Genomic DNA, 13,504 nt, shown 5'->3' on the forward strand with positions numbered 1-13,504 from the left:
CCTGAACCAGCCCTCTTATCACATCCAGATTCATCCACATAAACTAGATGATACTACTGAAAATCTGACAAAATCATGGAGATAAAATTCTCGCAAATCGGCATTACGCTCCTGTGCATGCTGCTGGGCCGTCTTTTTAGACCAGCCTTTGGCGACAAGAGCTCTTCTGATGCTGGAGGTTGTGATCATCGTGCAAAAGTCATCCCAGAGGAAGACAGCCATCTCATCGAGGTACAGGCCCGGTTTTTCCGAAAGGTGGTCGCAGAGCGCATCGATCACTAAAGGTGTTACGGTTGGTTTCCGACCTATGCAAGTTAGGGATGTGGACGCTGTCAAACTGCCGCAAGTTTCTGCGAATATTTATGATCGTGACCTTGCTGCATTCGGCCTCTTCGGCCATTTGATTTGTGGTTAGTGACTGACTCTCTATCATATCAGGGATAAGATGTAGCTTTGAGGGGACAAGTCGCGGGACCATATGGCAAGCCTAGTGCAGGGCGTCGCTCAATAGTTATTTACAAGGGAGGAAATGTTGCTTAGGGAAGAGAAGAGGGTAAAGTTTCAAATTGAGCCTGTGAAGCAACATGCAATAGAAAGGTACAACTACCTCCCGGCAAACGTATGTATCGTATATGCCTTTGTCCCGACTTCCCCATGTTTTATACGACATCTCGAGACTATTCGTTGCTTTTCTGGACATATGATTGACAAGTTCGGACACGCAGGGGACATTGGCTTCGCAAAAGCCTACGTTCAACCATCGCACGCACTGGCTCGCGGATAAGTCAAGTATTACCTGAGGACAGATTAAGACTTCACGCAACACCATTCTAAAAATTGTTTCCCTCGCCGATATTGAACCGACCACTATACTGTAACGATTCGCGATTATACTCCAGCTCTCCTGTCAACACCCCTGCACAATCTTCAATACTATAGATACCACCAAACGTCTTGGCAATCTAGGACGGAAGTCATTTCCGGTCGATCGTTTGCAAACATGGGTTGGGATTGGGAAATTTGCTAGGTGTTTGTTATTTATAGAAATGATAATCGGTAGTCACTTCCGTTGGGTCGACGAAGTCTCATCTCGCGCTTAGAGAGACTGCTACAGAACTGGATATATTTATGCTAGTAGTCATATCCCCCACGACTGGACCAGGGCCCGTTCCATGGCCAACAGGAATGTTCCGAATTCGTCCAGTCTTCTCTTCGGGCATCTCGATATCCGCGAGAGCAACCGTGTGTATGCTCTCCACACGTAAGCTGTTTTTGCGGAGACCCTTCTTAGCTTTTCTCTTCGTGAGTTATCCGCAAAGTATGAACCACTCAATGCGCTTAGTATTTGCAGGAAGGGAGGAGGGAAGGGCTGAGGAGCTTTTCATAGGATATCACGTCCTTGTTCTTGGGTGATTACAAGACACCTGACGTACCAACAGAGCCACCGAAAAAGACCAGTCAGCCTTGAAATCTACTTGTTCCCATGCCTTAAGTATATGGCATACCGCCCCAGTCTAACCTTTTAGGCGTTCAGGTTATACTCCTAAGCCCGTCAGCGGCCCAGGGCCCCAGGCGCATCCCCAGCAATGGCTTTGGATCTTATAGATGGTTTCAAGATGGGTAAGTGGTGACTTCCTCCAGTCATATGCCTCAATCATATTCGTAGTTGCTTGCTCTTCTATTATCAGCCATGCGCTGTAGAAGAAACGAGGTATTTTGGCACTTTCACAAAGGTATCCGGACGTCGAACTACCTGACTTGATTTTCGTTCACTTCAAATGAACGCCTCAAAGATAGCAAAGAGCATAGCGATAATAGCAGCTCCTACTCTAGGCCGACCCTGACCGTCGGAGGTATACCCAACATTCATCGAGTTGTTCCCAAATCCAACTGTCCGAAGCCACGTCGGCACGGTCGTGCTCATATTCAGTACATCGGAATGATAAAGATCCAAGTCGCCCTTAAAGGTGAATCGAATAGTACCCTGAACCGAATCTCCAGTGCTGATTTCACCACCATCCGGAGTGCCAATATACCCCGTATCATTCGCTCTCAGATACGGGTATGCCGCGAATTTTCCCTCCAAAGTGAGATTGGCGGTTTTCCCGTTTAAAGTTGCGTTCATGGATGGTAATTTGAAGTTTGTCCAGCCTTGTGTGCTCCACCACCAGTCTCCTGGTAGTTGTGATACTGCCAGCGTGTAATTCCCGTAGTAGTAGCTGGAGTTACATGTAGGCATCCAGATAGGTTCGAAGTTCTGTGAAGCGTATCCAAGGGAAGTGTTTGCATGTAAAGTTCCTGCAAGCGAGAAGGAATCCGAAGTTTTGGTTGTTGAGATATTGAAGTGGTCTTCCACAGTTGTGTTCTCGTTAGATTGCCCAGTCGGACTAAATAATTTTACCATTGTTAATGTATGGGACTGAGCGAGAGGCTCAACGGTGACCAGCGCCTTCTCACCTTGAAGATTGCAACGCCCACCACAGTGGCCGGGGATATACATCTGGTGCTAGTATGTTCAAGTTGGACTTGTTGTAATTCGGTGGTATCAATGTCAACATGACATTGACCGAGTTCAACCCCTTGTTGTATGCCCCTCGGTCTAAAATCGCCAAGATTGAGTCCCACTGCATGGTTATCGTTTGGTTCCGCAATGGAGCACATGCGGCCGTTGTCCCATTGTATCCCCTTTCAATAATCAAGTCCACCTGTGCAGTTGCGTTATAGTATCTGTCAAAGGTAAGTGATCTAAAAAAACAAGATTGAACAGTAGTGGGTTACTCACGATCCAACCCAGGCATATATTCCACCTAGGCCTGTGATATTTTGAGGGCGGAAATTCTGTGCCAAGTTGTAATTTAAATCATCTTTGGCAAGAGCAGGCACCAGTAGGCCTAGAAGATAGGAGCAGACTACTAGTGTTCCAAGAAATCCCGGCATCTTGCTCACAACGTCTCTGTATGAAACTTAATGATGCTCGAGATTTCTCCAGATGGACTTAAAAGGGGCTTTGCGGGGATGTTTCGGGCCTTGGCCTCTAGTGCTTACTTATGTTGCCTGGTATTTTCAAGTCTCGGGAAAGTCGGCTGGAGCCAACGAAATATCTGCATCACGCTTGGAGTTTGATTCGCCACGCCTAGAGAGGGCATTATTACCAAGTCCTAGAGATGGGACATGTGGGTCCTGTGGCTATTGAAAAGGGTTAGGAGTAGTTCTCGGGGGGTTGGGGACCTTGCGGTCTACCCATGGGAGCATTCTGTACTAGAGACCTGCTACGGAAGGGTGGAGTAAGGCTGTTGTTTCACCTATGGCTAAGGTCTTTGAACCCCGTAGAGACAATCTAGTAATTCAATATCCGAACCTAGTGCTACAGCTCCACTTCAAGCATTACTTAGCTCAAGGTCTAGCTTGAAATTCTGGCTTTCTACGGGGCCATTCGCCGTTCGAAAAATTTTCAGGCAAATTTTCGGGAATTGATCGCTTATAGTTTAGAGCGAAGATTTCCCATTGCAGATCCTGCAAATTTCACTCTGATCCGTGGAGAAGTCTGATTGCACTTTGAAGAAATTATATCACCTCAAGAAAGAAAGAAACAGCCCAACTTAGAGACTAGACAATAATAGTTATTCCAAATACAACAATTTGGCATTGGGTTGACAGTCTTATCAACTCCTGGAACCTCAGGTGCGGTTCCTGGGGCTATGGCTGGCCTTTCCAGGAGTCGTTGAATGACTCATATTTGTGCGCAGGTCTGGTGAATGTATCTTATGAGGGCTTTCCGCGACCTTAGGAGATAGAATATTGACTTTAGGATCCAGAACTAGGGTCCCAGGAGTGAAAAAGCTCCCAGACCCAGCCAATGTTTTCCCAAAGCCAGTTTGTAACCAGCCAGGAACGTGGAGTGAAGATACCAGGGTAAGAACCGAGATTCCTAGAAACAGGAAATGGCCCTAGAATTGTCGAGACTCTCCTGCCGACCGCGAGCTGTGTTTTCTGCCAAAAAGGTCCGTCTTCGCGCTCCACAAGGCACCCTTTTGTTCTCGTGATAATGTGGATCCTGGCGGGTTCGTCATCCCTGCCGGTCCGTCACCCCATTAAATCTTCAGATTTTCTACCTTTGTTCAAGTCCAATCAAACAACCAAACCACCATTAAATTGACAATTTAAACCTTCTGTTGGCATGTAGTAAACTTATGCCCTTTTCCTCTGCATTTGGAACATGTATCCTGCCGTCGTACAGGGGCAAAACAGGAAGTGTAGGTTCACCCTAGGGTTCTGGAGCAGGTGGGGTAAGATATATATCTCACGCTAACACCTTCCTCACCATCCATAGTGATAGTAGGATCCGGAAATTCTGTCAAACTACCTATATCAAGCATTTGCTTCTTCGATCTCTCCCTCTTTTTCGTTTGCTTTCTATTTCCCTCCCGGAAACGCTTGATCTCATCTCGCATTAAGATGTGCCCGTGAACCAGCTTCAACGACATATCGTGGAACTGTTGAATATCACGTTTTGTAGGCGAAGAGATCTTATTAGCAGCTGAACCTAGACCAGGATTGAGCCTTGATTTGCGTTTTTCTAGCTGCTTAGTCGCCCGAGGGATGCCGGCAGAGATATTACTACCTGATGTTGAACCTTGTGAAACTGGTCAATCTGGTAGAGGCGGATATTGAAGACGATTATCAAGCTTTGATAATACCAGATTAGAGTCTATTGGGACTAAACTAGTAGCTGCGAAGGCATTTTCGTGGAGATCATACAGGGGCAATGCAATATGAAGATATGAATATTGTATTGCGGACGGAGGAGAGAAGGAGAGAGAGAGAGAGAGGGAGAGAGAGCGAGAGATATCTATCTATCTACTCCATGGGAGACTATCCCAATGTGGGATGTCACCTGACATCCCCAACATCCCCCTCATAGTCTCTCAAGCCTCCTCATCCTCCACAGTTGACCAGGCAAAACAAGCGATCTTCTTTTCAATTCAATAAAAAACGCACTCTGAGCTCCTGTGGGTTTTCAACCAATAGGAGGGCTCCATTCAGGATGGAAATCCTATCATGTTGTCCACTTCTTTTCTTCATTTTCCCTCCACCATGTTTCTCACATTCCTAGCTGTGCAATGAATCCGGGGAACGCTTCTTCTCTGAGTGGCTTTGTGAAGCCATCCGCCTCGTTGGCCTTGCTCTCAACCCTTTCGAGGTCAATGTAGCCCTTGGCAGCGGCATCTTTCAATCGCATGTTTAGCCAGCTTGTCGAGTTGCGACCAGTTTTCTTGTTCAAGAGGAGCTGAGTGTCGACGTTGTCTGTGCAGATCATCAACTGATCTTTCGCTCAGGAAAACCAAAGGCTATGGCAAGTTTGCGAAGCCACATGCCGTCCCATGCGGGCTGGCCAAGTGCGCACCATTCGGCGGCCGTGGTTGACACGGCTATGATAGTCTGTTTCCTGGTTGACCATTGGACTGGACTACCTCCAAAGAACCAGACTGCGCCCTCAGTTGACTTGAAGTTCAGATTGTCTCCGTGTGAAGCGTCGGCATAGGCATAGAACTGTAACTCCTTCTTCTTTCCGAGTGTGATCGCACGATCTGGATGCTCTCGGAGATAGCGAAGAACCTACACTATAGCTTCTTGGTCGTGAATAGTGATATTCGCATATTTGTGTTGTAGCTTTGTAACAAGGAACCTAATATCGGGACGCGTACGCAGACGCCAGAGCTGGGGTCACGTATGGATACCTGATCTCTTAGGCACCGAACCTGCCAAAGAGAGACAGATGCTGATTTGACAAGAGTGCGGAAATCAGCTCATTTCCACGTATCCTGCCGGCCTATAAACCCATACAAATCCCATCCCAAACCGTAAACATATGAAATAAATGAACGCCATGGAGTGCACTACCCATCCCTCACTTTTATCTTCTCATTTCTACTGTCAGTATTCCCACTGGACCATCATTTCAGTTCATGCTATCTTTTCTGTTGAGCCATTGAAGCTTAAGCATTGAAGATGAACTTGAAATCTTGCATGATGAGTATGGAGTATATACTATGTAAAGCGGCACGGGCCAAACGAACTAGAAGCTGTTATTAGATAATTGTCCGAAGGCCAAGAGCGTAGCGGTAAATCTATGTGAGCTAGGCTGCGGGTCATTCAAATCCGAGTTTCCAGCATGGACTGAACTATGAGTGGAAATATCAGCGAGATTTGCATGTGAAACTGAAATTTTAGGTAGAAATTTATCGCACTAACTAGAATTTCGCACTAAGTTAGGATCGTACTAAACAGGTTCTACTGTAGTCGTAATTGGTTGCTCACTGTTAGCCGTATAGAGCAAAAGCGGGAATGTCCTTCCGCTACCGATGATCTCCCGAGACCCTCGGCTCGGCGGGAAGTGCCACATCCGAAATCCGAAATAATTTTCGGTACGCCACTTTAGATACTAGTGTGGTGCCTAGTCACAGCGCAAACCATGGTTTTTCTACAAAATGAGCATTTAGTCTGCTTATATGTACGGGCCTCGTACCCGTGAACGCTCCAATGCAGCCTCCTAGGCTGCATAGCAAGGCATGGACCAGTATCCTGAATCACACTCTTTGTCCAGTGACATCGTGTTCCAGACTTTTCCGGTGTGGAAGTAGTCTCCCCTGCTAGGTTGATGCATGTCTCAGAATTGTAATGAACATAAGAGAACACGCTTGAATATGTAATTGGTCTACACTATCAAAGTGATATATGCCAGCAATAATATATAAGCGGCTACCGTGGGCTCTAATTGATCGCCCCGGGTGGCTGTCCAGGAGAGCCTGGATCGAATCGAAAAATGGAACTGCGAATGGTATATGTCCTAACACTTTGAACAATAGCTGGGTTATTGGAAAACGAAAATTGAGCCAAAGGGGTCCACTAGCAGACACTAAGGCAACCCCAGTGGGTCCAACATCTATGTGGCCCCTTTAGTTAATATAGAGCTGCGCCTTCTCATATGAGAAGCTGCCGAGGATTTCCGAAATATTGCATGCTTATTCATAGGGTCCATTATAATCTCAGCATGGTCAGTCATAAATATAAAAGGGTGTAATTTGAAGTGATTAAACCTCCTTTCACACAATTATGCCTGGCTTTGTTGAGATACTGAACAAAGTCACACCTACAATTGTCTTGTTTGGTATCATTGTCCTCAACGGCTACTATTACTATGTTGCTCACGAAGGCTGCCATCATCTCGACCATCTGCTCCTTACCAATTTTGTTGGGGCCTCTATCTCGCCTTTATCAATCGAGGGTCAGCCCGTACCGGACAGATGGTTCCACATGATTCTTGATGGGCCGTTGCAAACACCAGTCTCAGCGTGAGTGAGACTGGTTCTGATCTTGAGAAGCGGACCCCCATCACGGCATGCGGAGCCCTTCAAGTGACCACCAACTGCCTTGTTATTGCCAATATTGTGCTTCCTGTTGTCAAAAGTATTGCTGGTGGCATCAAGGAACTTTCCAACCAGCATGATTGCAGGGTGATGAGCGGCTCTATCAATGGAATTAGTTGGTCTTACCACTCTATGGGCGCACATTGCGATACAACCGCGCAGCTTGATACAATTGCCGGTGCTATCAAGAAGTACCTTGACAAGTCCGAACACTACAAGGTGTGCGGTACCCAATGTTTACGTCTGGAGCATGGTGGCACCTGGAATGGATGGTTGAAGTTTGGTCCTGCCAGTGGGTTCAACAAAAATGCCTATTGCGGACCGGGGCTGTCTTTCAGCGGTTGTATTTCTGGTGGCAACAACGGCCTCTAGAGCGGTGAGTTTCAAGTCCGATATCTGTTTACTAAGTCGTCTGCGTATATCTGGTGGTACATGGCGCTGATCTGTGGGGTCTCTTGTAGCTGTGTGGTGAACTTTGAAGGATGATGTAAGGTGTTGAAATTCTGGGGAAGTGAAAAGGCTGTTGATTTGGGATTTGCTGTTGTCAGTCTGTTCTGTTTGGGCTGTGGCCCTGTATAGTAATATAGTTGCCTTGAGTCAAATATAATGCAGTACAAGTGAAACAGCATGAAGAATATTGTGATATAATAGTATATGTTGGCTATGCCTGCTCTATGCATCAGGTATATTCGCCCAGCGTGTAATTCTTGTATTAAATTATAGACAAGAATTTGCTTTGAAAGTACATACCTAGATAGAATATCCCGAGCTGGTTGGATAGAGAAACGTGTAACTAGATACGGCAGCATATGCAAACAGTCCGAAGGCCGAGAGAATATTGATGAAGCCAAGACAACGGTATAAAAGTTGAATGATCGGGCAATCCGCGCTCAGACCATGAACGGAGTGCCTGAATCTCTGGCCATCCGCAACACGAAGCCTCCTATTTCAAATGTACAATTCCTCATCACAGGCTGGCTCGTTACAAACTTTTGCCGCTTCGGGAAATGCCCATGCACTCAAGCGGGGTTTTGTCAATGCGACAGCGCGTCAGTATGACAAAATTGAGAACAAAATGGCATGAATGTTAATTCATTGCTGAAGCGAGCCGTATGTGAAATTTATTTGGTAAGCCAATATGGCTAAGATACTGATTGATCGTCCCGTCTCAAGCGCAAATCATATCATTTTTGCCGGCTAATGGTGAGCTCGATTAGAGGTAAAGCGATAGCTATAAGGAAAGGTTATCATGGAGATCATACAAGGGCAATAGAATATGAAGATGTGAATATTGTATTGCGGACGGAGGAGAGAAGGAGAGAGAGTGAGAGAGAGAGAGATCTATCTATCTACTCATCCATAGGAGACTATCTCCATGTGGGATGTCACCTGACGTCGCCAACAGATTATACAATTAAAAGGAAACAAGCATAAGGAGTGAGACATGTAAGCAATTAATCCTGTTCGTCACTTATTCAACAGTCACCAATGACAGTAGCGGTAAACTCCGCGGACGAGCACCAGGATCAATTTTGCAACAGAAATATCAAGGCATTGGTGAAGTTTATTCTAAAAAGGAGGTTCTATTTGGTTGATTAGTGTTATGAGCGATAGAATTCCGCCTGGAGCTGGTCGCTGAACTCCTGGGGACGACGAAGCTGGTTGACATCTGACTAGCTTCATACTTTGCTGCTATACACAGCTTCAAGGAATCGAATAAAGGTGTTTCATTGTTAAGTTTGCCTGTTTGGGATCGCGTTGTCTCCGTGGAAGCGACGACTCCCAATCGTCATCCTCAAAATCGACTAGACCAAAACTACTCTCATATCTCTGCTTAGCTCGCTGGATTGGAAACTAAAAGTCAGCCGCTTTTTGGACAATTCTCCGAAAATTTATGTAAGCCGAATCATGTTGGATCTTTGAGAGCAATGTCCACAAATATGACGACATAATACGGATCACCGTCTTGATTTTTTCCTAGAGAATGCTCTCTTGGGAATTGTGATCAATCGAGAGAAGAAAACGTCGGCAAAAACTTTTCTTTTCGGTATCATTCTCGGCGAGGTGACTGAGGATTCCGTGGAGTTCGGAATGTTCCGGTTGAATGTAATTCGGCTGGTAGATCTGTTTGCAAGATTTCCTTGAAATGATAGCCAGGGTCATAACTAGGCGCATTCCTTTAGCTTCGGGAGAGTGTGAGGGTACTAGAGTGACAGTTTGTTGGGCAAATGTAGCATTTTCTTTTCGAAGCTTGTCCCAGATCAATGTATCCTTTACATCAGATATGTCGTGAACTAGGCTTGGGAACACACGAACCTTAAAACATTTTCATCAATATCCTCCCTCAAGACGGTAGATATCTCGCTTTAAGCAAAGATTCACAGATCTGAAAAGTTCGTCGATCTGGGTAAGATCAATTATAAAATGGACGTTGTCAAATGCCATATATGACTTGTCATAAAACTCCGAAGAAAAAACGCAATTATGCGGCGCGTAGCAAGTATGGCCTTCTTGCAGTAGACATATCACTTCCGCCTCCCCGAAAGAAGATAGCGGTCCTGTCCGCCCATAAGTCGCCAACTCCTTCAATTTCAACCTCTCCTGAAGCTCCCAGCAATGTCTCTATGAGTTTATCGAATCTTGATACGGGTATAACGTAATCAATATTTCAGGTCGAAATCAAGAAAGATAGGACTAGGTCGAAAAAGCGGAGCTGGGTTTGAAAACACTACTTTACTACGCCTGAATCTAGTACTTAGAGATTAGAAAACAAGGAGCGGTCCGACCTTAAACACCTGTGTAGTTTGTCGCCATCAAATTGCCAGTTCTTTCGATTCACATCGAAAGTGTGGAAAACACTTCAGTGCAATTATCAGAAAGTGATCTTGCTTATAATTTCTGATATGCTACAGGACCGTTAAAACTGATATCCATTGGATATTTTAGCTAAGACATATTCAATGGAAATGGGTCATTATTTGTTAGGTTTCTCTGCATTTTCTCGAAATTTGTGCTCTACTATTAGCTATCCTGATGCTTTCTTCTTAGCGGCTGCGGCGAGGTAGATCTTAGTGAAGGATCAACGGAAGAAGCAGTGTCTTGTTCAAATAGCTTATCTCGTCGATCTACATCTGCTTAATGCGCACTAGCAGCGCTTGTTAGAATAGGCTTCTTGAGAATAGTGATCGGAGTGGGAAGGGAAACTTGGTTGTATACTTCTTTAAAGGTGGGTTCATGTGGCCAAATCATTCGACGACGGCGACAATCGAGTAACATGTCATGTTGTGCTAGCCACATTCGTCCAAGTATCAAGTCGTGTTTTCTAAGATCTTCTACTAGCATTAGTACTTACTAGCCTTAGCGCTTGCAGGTGAAGCATCATCCTTCTTTCGTTAGTGTTTGCTTTTCAGCGAATGGCAACGGGGTGAATCCTATTTTTTCTTTCTTCATTCGAGTCGTAGAGGTTGAACCTATCGACGACGAGGTGGGACCATTTTCGGAACTAGGAAATCGTGCTTAGTTGCTGGATCGGGATTCTTGCTAGATGTTGATGTCGTGGGACAGGCTAATACAGATCTGGACAAATTCATCGAAAGATACTATTTTTGATTCTTCTGGAGCATCACCTGGGTTTATAGTAAGTATAGAAGCATAAGATAAAGATCTTACTTACGGTTTTCGATTAAAATGCATGCTCCTTCGGCAAGCTACATAAAGTTAGCCAGAAAGTCGGAAAAGTTCTCGTTTAGTTTCATTTTCAATTTGTGGAACTAAGAGTATACCTGGCCTTCCTGTTTAGGTTAGCAAGCACTGTCTTTAGGTGCATAAGGATATCTTCTGCATCGGTGTAGTGAGTAGCTGGTTCGGGATCCATTTGTGGTGCAATGTGTAGCTATGCCTTTCCTTCGCAACGGTTTTAGACATAGATCATTCTGTGGATCGGATCGGAATAATGATCTACATTAGTGATCAGCTTCTGTCGGATCACTGTTTACGAGGTTTCGAAGCGAATTTCCTTGCCATCGCTTAGCATAGGAGCATTAGGCATCTTGGTCGTTTTCTAAGCGCGAGAAGTTGTAGCTACAGCTTCCATAATCGGTGCGCTGCGCTGATGGTTTCCTGATTGTAGCAACTGGTATGCCATCTCATTTCTAGCATCCATTGTTATCCTTTCTTTATCCTTTACGATCATCAGGTGAGCGATCGCTTCCTCACGTTCTTCATCAGCTCGCTCTCGGAGCATAACACTTTCTTCAAGCTCTTTGCTAACAGCATTCTTCTTAGCTTCTAACTCGTTGAATTTGGTTTCGAGCTCTTTGTTCTTCTTAACCAGTGTGTTGAAGCGCTGTCGTGCATCATGCCGAACGAGGGCATCGTGCACAGATGGTGAGTTATAAAGAGATTAGACTGTCACGAAGAATTCAGGATCAATGATCCGGAACCGATTCTGCCGTGTTTCACCGCCTTTCGTGGTTCGTGTTTTACATTGTTTTATTGGATGCCTTAGGCATCACTACCCTGATTGTTTCAGCCGTGTTGTTTCTTTCTTCTTCCTTTTTTTTTCTTTCCCCATGTTTAGTATTTTAGTTAAATGCACTTTTTTTCATCAAGACTTGGCTCGTAACATAGACCACTACCGATGCTTCGGCTTCGTCCTCGTATTAGTGTCGATCGGTCGGAGGAAGGGAGGTCAATTAAATTCGGATTATGTGTGGTCGTTTCTTCTTTATTATCACTGTCAGTGCGTTTCGCTTGCTGACTACGAGTCATGCGGGGAGTCTTCTTCTTCTTCGAATTAGCCATTCTTGCTGCTGATTGGTCGGTTCTATCGATCTTCGGTTCGGAGGTCTTGGCTCTACGATGCTAAGGAACGGGAAGTGGGGTTGAGCGGAACTGAACATTTATTTCATTGCCCCGGGGCCCTTATCCCGGGATCGGGCTGCCCGACTCACGAATCTCGCCGGATGTCCACCACCTAGCGAGGCTGAGTTTGAGGATATGCAGAGGTTGATGAATCCACAAGGCTCTGTCTTCGCGGTTACAATGCGGTATCCTGGAGCAACAATTCCCCGGGTGGCGTTTCATGCTCTAGGTCTGCTCCCTGGCCAAGTGCCAATCAAGGCAGAGCGGCTGAGGACTTCTCTAGATATTTGTCCAAGTTATGATGTTTGCCCAATGGCAATTTTTTCCTGGTCGTTCGGACAAGGCGGAAAAACTTACCACAAGCTTGAGTTGGGTTATACTGGGGAATCAGGGGAAATGCTAAGGGCTACAAACCCTTTTGGTCAAAGTGGCTGAAGATCCCCTTTGTAAACGCTATGACATTATTGAGCTCTGAAATACAAAAAGTACAACGTACGTTTCAGACCACGTCAATCGATTAATTATTCAATGGCGTAATCAAACGTGGGTTCTTTGCCGCCTCACTACTAGTACAAGAGAGCAAATGAACTTTGCCTGCCACCTGCTTGCCACGCTAGAGACTAGCATCAAGCCAGAATTATAAATACTTCTATGGTCTCCGAATGTCTAGACACTTGATGTCCAACAATCGTAGTGAACGTGTCTCCTTCATAGCTCCCAGGAGCATACATGTACACACTTTTATTTGTGGCCCCATTTCCCCCGTGTGTCCCTACGTTCCAGTGAGGCTCCAGTTACAATGTCCGTGCATTTCTCAATATCTACCACGCCCCCTGTTCCACTTTTTACTCACATATATTTTCAGCCTGCTTACGAGAAGTTGTTCTGTAGTCGAATGCTACATACGTACATGCCCGCTTCTGCCAATCCTCTAGGTAAGTCTAGCTTCATTGGAATATGTGCGTGTTAGCAGACGAAGTTGCATAGGTGTCTACTTAAATATGACCGACAATTGCGGGATAATGATGGGCGGTCGTGTGAGCCAATCCTCTATGTCTACTTACATGTACCATACGACCGGCCTGACAGTTTCGTAATTAACGGCATATATGAGTGCGATATTGACTCTCGAAACAGACTTCTCAGATTTATGAAATCTGTATCGCTAAAGACTGAGAGAGATCGTATCGTTGTTAAGAAAACGCTTCAAAGGC

The 13,504-nt window shown here is 45.4% G+C and overlaps 3 protein-coding genes across 3 annotated transcripts; 1 reads left to right on the forward strand and 2 right to left on the reverse strand.

The window, feature by feature from the left end:
* Positions 1 to 1,774: 1,774 nt before the first annotated feature.
* N7529_002089 (uncharacterized protein) lies at positions 1,775 to 2,500 on the reverse strand (the record flags this gene model as incomplete). Its single annotated transcript, XM_057237620.1, has 1 exon — positions 1,775 to 2,500. One exon carries the CDS (start codon positions 2,498 to 2,500, stop codon positions 1,775 to 1,777), a length of 726 nt encoding a protein of 241 aa, XP_057102307.1.
* Positions 2,501 to 5,101: 2,601 nt separating this feature from the next.
* N7529_002090 (uncharacterized protein) lies at positions 5,102 to 5,317 on the reverse strand (the record flags this gene model as incomplete). Its single annotated transcript, XM_057237621.1, has 1 exon — positions 5,102 to 5,317. One exon carries the CDS (start codon positions 5,315 to 5,317, stop codon positions 5,102 to 5,104), a length of 216 nt encoding a protein of 71 aa, XP_057102308.1.
* A 1,796-nt stretch (positions 5,318 to 7,113) lies between these two features.
* Positions 7,114 to 7,799, forward strand: N7529_002091 (uncharacterized protein; the record flags this gene model as incomplete). Its single annotated transcript, XM_057237622.1, has 2 exons — positions 7,114 to 7,352; positions 7,469 to 7,799. The coding sequence occupies 2 exons, from the start codon at positions 7,114 to 7,116 to the stop codon at positions 7,797 to 7,799; spliced, it is 570 nt and encodes a 189-aa protein (XP_057102309.1).
* Positions 7,800 to 13,504: the final 5,705 nt, after the last annotated feature.

Source organism: Penicillium soppii, assembly GCF_028829465.1.
Source record: "Penicillium soppii strain IBT 18220 chromosome Unknown utg000002l, whole genome shotgun sequence".
Taxonomy (NCBI): Eukaryota; Fungi; Ascomycota; class Eurotiomycetes; order Eurotiales; family Aspergillaceae; genus Penicillium; species Penicillium soppii.